General features: G+C 37.6%; 1 protein-coding gene across 1 annotated transcript; it reads right to left on the bottom strand.

Annotated features, from left to right (window-relative positions):
* Positions 1-7,177: 7,177 nt before the first annotated feature.
* LOC137242329 (uncharacterized) lies at positions 7,178-8,078 on the bottom strand. Its single transcript, XM_067769652.1, has 2 exons — positions 7,705-8,078; positions 7,178-7,645 (listed from the first exon to the last, which is right to left on the bottom strand). The coding sequence occupies exons 1-2, from the start codon at positions 8,042-8,044 to the stop codon at positions 7,365-7,367; spliced, it is 621 nt and encodes a 206-aa protein (XP_067625753.1). The 5' UTR covers positions 8,045-8,078; the 3' UTR covers positions 7,178-7,364.
* Positions 8,079-9,770: the final 1,692 nt, after the last annotated feature.

Genomic DNA, 9,770 nt, shown 5'->3' with positions numbered 1-9,770 from the left:
GAGCAGGATTTTGGCTAAGATCATTATTGGGGATAGCCATCCTGTCGGGTCAAAAAGTTTCGCTACGGCTGAGAGTATTTGTCGTATTGTATTTGACTTAGAATCAGGAATTGGGTCGTATGAGTACGAAAACGAGTCAGTTAATACGTTCCATCTTATTCCCAGAGTTTTAGTGGAACTCGTGTCGTGGATTTGAGGAATTCCGCATCTAAGACATCAGAGTTTGGGATTGATTCGAGAATTTCTGTTCTGTTTGCAGTAATTTTTGTCAATGGAAAGCCAGCCGATTTTAGAGCTTCGATAGTTTGAGTCATAGAGTTGTGTGTAGACTGTATGTCATGCCCGCCAGAGAGGACACCATCTACATAGGTTTCTCGTAGTATGATGTTTTTGGCGAGTGGGTATGTTTCTGCGCAAGCGAAATATGGAGCGCAGTTAACACCGAAAGTGACGGTTTTTAATTAAAAATTTTCTATCGGCTTGTGTTGGGCTTTTCTAAAAAGAGTTCTTTGAAAGTCTTGGTCTTCTTCCTTAACCAATATCTGGCGGTATATTTTTTCTATGTCGCCATTGAAAACGAACTTGTAGAGGCGCCAATTGAGAATTATTGACGGCAAGTCCTTTTGGAGAATTGGGCCTGTATATAGTACATCATTCAGAGAGTTTCCTGAATGTGATGTCTTAGAGGCATTGAATACGACACGAAATTTTGCCGTTTTGCTGCCGGGCTTGAGGACAGCGCGATGTGGAAGGTAAAACGAGAAGTAATTACCCTTTTGGATTATTTCCGTAGGAGGGGCGGGTTCCATGTGATCCATTTCTAAGTACTCGGTCAACACTTCCGAGTATTTGTCACGCAGGTACGGTTTTCTTTCCAGGCTTCTTTCTACGCTGATGTACTGCTGCTGTGCCGCTGGGCGAGAGGGTCCAAGGGCTAATGATTTTGGGAAATCGGGCTTAAACGGCAGTTTTACAACATAGCGCCCATCCTCCATTCCTGTGGTAGTGGTGCTATAGAGGGCCTCACAAAATTGGTCTTCCTCGGATCTGGAAGGAGTCGTGGGTATTTCTTCATGTTCCCAGAAGCGCTTGAGCAGGCTGCTGAGATCCGGTTCTGTTGCCTCACTGACTTGAGTGGTGAAGGTAGAGACTAGTTCCCGGCCTGGTCCGCTGAGTACCCATCCGAATATCGTGTTTTGGGCTATAAGAGTTTCTTAGGAGTTTCGTTGTAATCCTTCGAGTAGGATTTGTGGGATAATATCGCTCCCAATAACCATATCGATTTTTTAGGGGGTCAGGCAGTTAGGGTCATCGAGTTGGAGGGAGCGGAATGCATCTAAGCTGACTTTGGAGACTTTATTAGCAAAATGGCATTGGTCCTTATCTCTTTGCTTAAATCGGAGGAACAAGGAGTGATATCGCAAATTTTGTTGGACTTCTGCACTATAATTCCTCCCATACCCGAGATTTCGAAGTGTACATCTTTTGTGGGGAGTTCTAACAGTTTTTGGATTCGGGATGCCAAAAACGTTTTTTGAGAGCCTTGGCCGATAACCGCATGAATTTTATGGTACTCCCCCGCGTATTGTATAGGGACGATTGCCATGGGGAGTAGGATTGTTTCGCAGCTACCGGAGAAAGGTGATGACACTATATTGAGAGTGGGATCCTGAGGTTGCTGCGCCGGTGCTTGATTCGCTACTTAACTTGACGTAGATGGTTGAGCCAAATTTTCCAGAATTGAGGTGGTGCTTGGGATACGGTTCTTTATATATTTCGGTATATTTGCTAAAGACTAAAGAGGGTCTTCAGCTGATTATCAACCAATATTCTTCGGTTTACGTTCCGAGCTTTGAGGGCGTCCCATGCTAGCTGGAAGCTGTCTTCCGTTAGGGGGTATTGTTTTACAAGTTGGCCTGCTTGGCCTCTCGTTTTCTGCCGTAGGTGATATAGTTTTTGAGCTTGATGATTGCGTAGACTGCCGTAAACATATCCCTGAATACCGGCCAGTCTTCGTATACTCCGTGGAATATTTCAGTATCACAGGCAGGTACTTTGACGTATACTTGTGATGAGTTAGAATTATTTGTGGGTGGACTTGGTTGAGATACCTGTGGGGAGGGTCTCAACAATTGCATGGCGTCCATAATTTGCGACATGGAACTTTCGTAGCTTTCAGAGCACTTTTGATGTTTTTGCTCTATTGCGTCGGTGGACTCCTTATGGAACGGGGAAAAGGATACATTTTTATAGGAATCTACGGGTGGTTCCCATAGTCGTTCGAGTTGTTGAGTTTTTACTTTTAGGAGAAATTCTGTTTGGTCACCTATCAGGGTTGCTGACCATTTAGAGTAAAAAGCCCTCATCCTATTACTTTCGAAAATGAAAGTTTCAAGGCTTGCATCTGATCCGCTTGCGAGGAGAGATTCAGTTTTATTTTCCAATCCCATTTTTCCACTTTGAGTAATACACGAAATTTAATTTATTGGAAAGAGGTAAAAAATAAATTGAGTATTGGGCGGGGAGCTCACAAAATTATTTTTGATATTTTGTATTGACTTTGTTCCACTGTAAATAATTTAATTTTTGCTACACTGTACTTTTACACCGCTTTTGTATCTAGTAACAGTGATTGAATTGAGAGTGAGCAATGTGGGTGGCGCTTACGTATATACGTATATGAGTACGGCAACCGTAGATAAATTAGACTGGCCCTTTTTTATAAATTATTCAACCCGAAAATCTTATTTGAGAAAATATTTTAACGAATATGTACTCGAGCAGGAGACTACTATTAAATTGTTAATATGAGTAAGTATTTTATGTTTAGGGTTTTATTGGGTCACTCTAGTAATGGTGCTTTATTATACGTTTCTCTGTTCTGTCTTAGCGCGTCTAAGTGCAGTTAGCGGATTTTTTGGAAATTGAAGACTTACAGCTTGTCTGCTGTTACTAAGGCTTTTTTTGGGAATGTACCTTCTGTTTTACTGAATGTTTTTGTTGATGTGGTGAAAGGGAAGACTTTGTGCTATTTTTTTTTGTTCTGAATTCAATTGCAATAAATTTTTTGGTTTTTGTTTTTTTTCATTAAAACTTATGCACAGTTATATTTTCAAATGAATTATTATTGTTTATATTGTGCTTAATAACCTCTTTTTATGTTTCTCTTTCTTAACTTTAGTTTTCAGGGTTTTATTTTTCAAGTACGGCACTGTAAACCTTTCTTTTTCTTTTCAGGTTTTTTTGAAACACCCCACTTCTTTCCTTTTTCAGGTGTTTTTTTTTTGTCACGGTTCTGGTGCACCACTTTTGCAGGTCTATTTTAATTTTTAGGGACACCCTAATGCGCACTGTATATAGAGGTATAAGTTTGTTTATATTTAAAACTTCACAAACTATTTTTATGTTTTGACTCCAACTGTATATACTGTATCGTTTTTTACTTTTTTCTTTAAATTTACTTATTTGCAGACACATTTTTTTCCAAATTCGCACCACTTTATTTATATAGGTACTCCGCACTCACCAGATTTATTGAAATTTTTTGTTTTCCATTTTAGGTGCACTCCACTGACAACTGTATATATGTATTTTTCTATGCAAATTTGTAAATTCTGTAACTTCTATCTTCGATGGTTAATAAAGCACCAGAAATGTCCGAATTAATTATATCAGTACTTTATTTTTCAGTGCTCAATCCAACAATGAACCGGAAGTCCACCATCTTCTCTTTCTTCCATTTCTTTCTTTTACAGTGATATATTTTTGCTTATTCTATTAATTAGTTCCCATGGTTGTATTTTTGCTTATTCTGTTACATTAGTTGACATGGTTGCATTTATGATCTTAAAACTCGGCCAACCTGAAGCTGTATCGACCTCGATACATTATCTTAATTTCTATTTTCACTGTCGTACATTTCTTAATCTGATACAATTCGCTATTTGTGTTCAGAGTTACAGCCCGCACTATATTGACCTTGATACATTATAACTTAATTTTTCTCTTCTCTATCGGTCATTTCTTAATCTAATACCTAATCTAAATCTAATACCTAATCTAATACAATTCGCTATTTGTTTTCAGAGTTACAATTCTATATTTTTTTCTTTAGGTACACGCTAAGCCATACTGTATGTATGTCTGTATACATATATGAATCTTTAATTTTATATTTTTTCACGGAACTGTGTTTAGTATATAAGTTTAGATTTTATGTATTATTTATTTCTTTGCACACTTTTGTTTTTAGCGCGTCGCGAAACCCGATATATTTATGTTTAGTTTTATATTTAAATTTTGACTATTTCTTTTTTAGGCCACTGGCTCACTTCAAGGACCATGTATAAATTTGCACTAATGATTGCACATATCCTCTTAGGGATATAATGGGATGTATCACTTCACTTTTCTAAAGAAATAACCACGACAAGTTTCTAATTTTGACAATGTAATAGAATTACAATTTATTTTGCGTTTGGGGGAAATTAACATTTATAATTTCATAATTTATATTTTTATTAGAGGCGTTTGTATAGTAGGCCGATGACGATTAACTAACTTGAAAGCGGTCCAGTGCATTCCGTTGGATCGCTTACTTCTTAACTTGAAGAGAGAGGATGTAAATAGGTATTTGGATTATGCAGAGCTAAGGAAACGGAAATATAATTTAGTTGTTACAGGGTGCATGAAGGATATTGTACAGTGCAAGTAAATATTTAAGAAGTAAATATTTAAAGAATGGGTAAGTATTTAGGATATGTATATACATAATTAAAAAAGCGTAAATATATTACAAATTGAAGGTAGGTAAGTATTAAAATGTAAGTATTGTATATATTAATATTTGTATATGTATATATGTTGGTCCGGGTACTTGATGGAGTTTGATTCATGTCTTCAACAATGGTCATTAGAGAAAATATAGCGACCAAAAGCGGAAGAAGTTAACCTTAGCTTTTTTAATTCCAAAGTAGCGAGGTTAAACCAAAGAGGATAAATTATAAATAGAGACGTCACTCGTTACTCGAAGCCATTTTCTCGATGTTTTCTATGGGTAGTCGCTGGCGTTTTTTTTTGTTTTTTGGCGAGATGTGCATAAAATATCTTCTATATAATTTTGGGGGGTATTTGTGTTTATTTTACCGACTGTATTTAATTAATTAGTTAGTTATCTTTCCAAAAATCACAACTGCAAAAGGTGCCTACACCGCATGGATAAATGGCAGACAATTCAAAAAGGCTCCCATAGAAAACATTCGGCAACAATTTTTTTATTTAGAGCGAATTACTCGCCACTCGTCGCAAACTGGTGGCTTTTATCATAATTTATCCTCTTTGGTTTAAAAGTAGTCAATTTTAGCTGAAGTTAAACTCGTGTTGCAAAACTGAGCACTATAATGGCAAAGGTGATAATGGTACATCATGGTAGAAATGGGCCAACCAAGAACGATGGATCAAACCATGGCTCAATTATATGGTTGGCTCATCTCGTCAGCTGATTGTATCTTTTCATTTCACTGGTATAGGAATTGTTAAAAGGAGATGGAATGTACAAAATTTAAATAACCCATTGACAATGATTTACGCCGTTGTGGTCAATTTTTGATAAAAAATATTATCTTATCTATCTATCTATATTATTAGCCGACTTTTTTTTACACGCGTATACGCTAACGTTTTTGCGTAAGAAAAACGCTTATCCTTGCTTAGATAATGCTTAGGAGATCCATCTAGCGGCAATGGTTAAATGACTAACTTCAGAACAGGGTTTACCTAAAATCGGAGACACAAACCTCTGGTGGCCATAATGTATAACATATAGCTGAATCAGTATAGATGAAGAGTGGACACGCATAGAATACATAGAATTAGTGTAGAGGGTGAAACATAGACACATATTTCAGCTACATCTGAGTATAATGCGTATTGAAATTTAGTAGTAGTAATTTTATACGCAGCAATTTCAGATGTGTATTTAAAGTTTGACGCTTAGCAGTCCATATAAGGTTTAAGCGTAAACGTCTATAGATGTAAAAAAAAACACGGCTATTATATAAAAATTTATTAATATATTTTTTAGTTTATATATATATATGGAGCAGCCACATTAATAAAATATCAACCAAAAAAATTAAATTTTCAATATTTATTTTTAATTATTATAACCAAACATAACATATAATATAAACATTTTACCGTAATTGTGCGGTCACGCCTCTTGTTAAATTTTAGTCACGTTTGTTCAGGCGTCGGTAACTTTTTCACAATTTTTTCCCATTTCGTACCTATTTATGTGATTGTGCATTCCGCTCCCACTTATAGGATGTAAGCATAGCACAGTCCTGCTCACACACGTCACAATGCGCGTCAAATGGCGGTCATATTTTCGGTCATTTCACTCTACATTTTTGAGTCATTTGACAATCAATTTTACTGCGATTTTACCATTTATATAACCGCCATATAACTTGAATTTTGCCTGCCGATTTACTGTAGCTGGAGCAGCCACATCAATATTTATTTTTAATTATAATAACCAAACATAACATATAATATAAACATTTATTTAAAACATATATTAGATTTAGTAATTTTTTCCAAATAAACAATATTATATATGAGGCGCCTGGATGCAAAACCAGATATTTAAAAATTTTAAATAATATTTAAAATGCGACAATATCGCATCGCCTATCAACATTATAAAAACCCGTATTGAAAATTCATAACAATTTTAAAATTTTCAGCTTTTTTGTGCTTTTCTAAGTTTTACATATCATGGATTCATCTGGTTTTGCATCTTGGAGCCTCATATATACATGAAATTGCAACTTAAATTAATACATTTAATATGAAAAAGAAGTAATACTTTAATAATGACATAAAAAATATATTAATTGCTTTGAGCTGCAGCAGCTAACTTTATATTTGGACAATTCAGAAGTGTGTTATATTCATGTAAAACTTGAGTTGTTTCCATGGTTTCGAATACAAAATTTAATTATTTGAATCAATTTAAGTCTACAACTTAAAGCTAAGTAGAAATTTAGATTACATTTACTCTTTTTTCAGATTAAGAATATTAAAAGGTGTCGTGGAATCCGATTGTTGTCTTAATTGAATTTGAAAGTAATAAATTAAAGTAAAATATGAACTTCAAAATGTAGGACTAGTAATTCAGTCAGACTTATTATTGTTCTAAATCTAATCATTCAAGCAATAATTCTGCAACCCTTAGCAGGAGTATTGATTGATTTCAAGTCTAATTCCGACAGCAATAGGATCACGACATACCTTATTATATATGTACATGAAATTGCAACTTAAATTAATACAGTTGATATAAAAGAAAAGTAAGTATTTTAATAATAAATAATTTCGCTTAATTGTTTTTGTTTTCCAATTGAAATATTTTCCTGCGCAAGCACATTGCTAACCTGTGTTGGCAAAATATATGATGATACTGTCTTCGATAGACAGTAGGACGAGCCGCTACTCGGCGAAGTAGAGATGACCGTTGTGTCGGTGGCAGCAGTTACAACAGCAGTTTCTGACTTTGCACCATCGGTACAGAGATATGAATGCTTCTCTGCCTTTTCCAATTGCTTGGCGCCAGCAATTTTTGCAGTTTGTAAAGCTTTAGCTGTAATGCAAATAAATAGATGGGTTAAAGTGGTTTTCGTATGTTATTCAATAACTCACCCTCTAATGCCATCATCACAGCCTTCTCATCAATTTTGAATATGTGTACTGTTTCAGTATTCCCACCCAGTTCGTTTGGTGCAATATTTTCAATTTGATGTAACATTTTCATGTCTCGTATATCATGAATATGTATACTATCCGTTAGGCAGACAATTAGTTGCACCCGATTCATTCGTATACTGAGCATATTTGATCCGTAGACGCAATGGCAGATATTTTGATCCTTTTTGAAGTGTAACATTTGTAAACAGTTGGGTTTCTCTGCTGTCACCATCACCACTAGAGAGCTATTGAAGAGACGCTCCGACCAAGATAGTATGTTGCGAATGACGCGCATAGATTTCTTCCACCTTGTCACAGTTATTGATGGAGAAAATGCGAAGCCATCTTTACCATCTAATACGTAAATTGAACTGTAGAGGAAGAAACCTTTTATAAAATTTAGTAAAATCAAAAAACGATAGCTGTGCTAAAAAGGGGTAAAGTATTGTATGTTAAAGAACAGCGAAGTCACAGCGGCTGTGTCCTGGTGAAAATTGAGTTTGAATAGGTCTCGTTCTCATTCTTAGAAACATGAACGAACTCGTAAGATATTAAAAATCTTCAACGCTTTTTTTGCAATAACTTAAAAAGAAAAACTCATATTCAAATTTCTGTTCAACTTCTACATATGAATAGCTACCTTTACCACCAGAAGGAGTCACTATTGCTTCTACGCCTATGCCATTGTTTCCTACATCGATGAGCTTTGTAATAAAATAAACAGCTATCTCCCCAATCTCTCCCTCACTAGGGTAGATACCTTGTCGTTGGTGTGAGGGCTTAGCCGATCTCCATAGCGCCCGAATATGAGGCGGAGCTGTTTAGGACTGGCATCTACGCCGTTTCGCCGTTGTCGGTGACCAAGAACCGCCAACCCCCTAATCCAGGGTGTTATGCGGACCATGCCTATTGGACAATTTGCAGCCAGGGGATAAATTCGGCTGTATTCGAACGGAGCCTTCCCGAAACCGGACCACCTCGGCAAGTATTGATGGCCTTACCACAGTAAGGGGCGCTGCTGTGGCTGACGGTTCTTTCCCAGTATAATACTGGACCACTGAGCCCGCCTTGTCGGGCAGGTGGTAGTACGACCAAGATGAACGACTAATTACCAAATTGTAATAAGGAGGATGATAAAACGACTGAGTCGCAAGCCAAGGACGACGAATACGCATTAAGCGATGTGTCGGACTCGGCGAGCGAGAGTAGTGCTGATTCAATGAACTCCGTGTTGGAAAAGCACACAAATGAGTAGAAGAGTGGAGAAGGCTACGGAGCAGAGGAAGTAAAAGAGCTTTCTCGCAGTACCATGCAGCACTAAGAATTGTCCAACGCCTGGGAGCAATGGTCGACCCAACAGAAGTGGAAATCGAGCGCTTGGAATGGGCCCATGAGGCGGTAGAAGTAGGTCGAAGGCAGTTCAAAAGGTTTCCTGCTAGAAACCCGCGGTTCTGCAACTGGTACGAGGAGGAAGAGCGTCGAATGGCAGAATGAAGAGGCAACGTTCGGCGGAAGGCGACAAGCCTGCTTTCAAGAGGCAGAAAGAACCCAGTCCCAGAGCCGCGAGGCAGCGCAGTCGCATAGACAAGACAAGTAGGCCCAAAGCTGTAAGACAGATGATCCCCAATAGCGAGGTTGCAACTACCTCGAAAGCTGCGAGTCAGAGGGAAGTTCCAACTACGGAAGTTGGAGATAAGCCAAAGGGAAATAACGCTAAGACTCCGGCTTTCTCGGAGGTGCCAAAGGGAGTTAACACTAAGACTCCGGCTTTTGTCGGGAAAATGAGGAATATGGCAAATCAGTCACTGACTGTGGCGCTGGTTGATCATAGCAGTCCTTTCGGACAAATGACTACTGAATGGTGCAGATCTGTAGAAATGGAACTTATTAGCACAATGCTTAAGATGATGCGGGAACAACCAAGTAAGCCCCGTCCAACCTTTGATTCGGGGGGATTGTATAATGGTGTGAAGATGATAGCGTGCGACAACATCGCGAGTTTGCGGTGGCTGGAGGAAGTG

Source organism: Eurosta solidaginis, chromosome 2 (assembly GCF_040869045.1).
Source record: "Eurosta solidaginis isolate ZX-2024a chromosome 2, ASM4086904v1, whole genome shotgun sequence".
NCBI lineage: Eukaryota > Metazoa > Arthropoda > Insecta > Diptera > Tephritidae > Eurosta > Eurosta solidaginis.
The sequence above is the reverse complement of the archived record's forward strand: the minus strand, read 5'-3'. Positions and strand labels throughout refer to the sequence as shown.

Coding starts and splice junctions, on each gene's coding strand:
- LOC137242329 (XM_067769652.1), bottom strand. CDS start 8,044: ATGCGCGTCATTCGCAACATACTATCTTGGTCGGAGCGTCTCTTCAAT. Junction 7,646..7,704: donor TGTGATGATGGCATTAGAGG/GTGAGTTATTGA, acceptor TTTGCATTACAG/CTAAAGCTTTACAAACTGCA.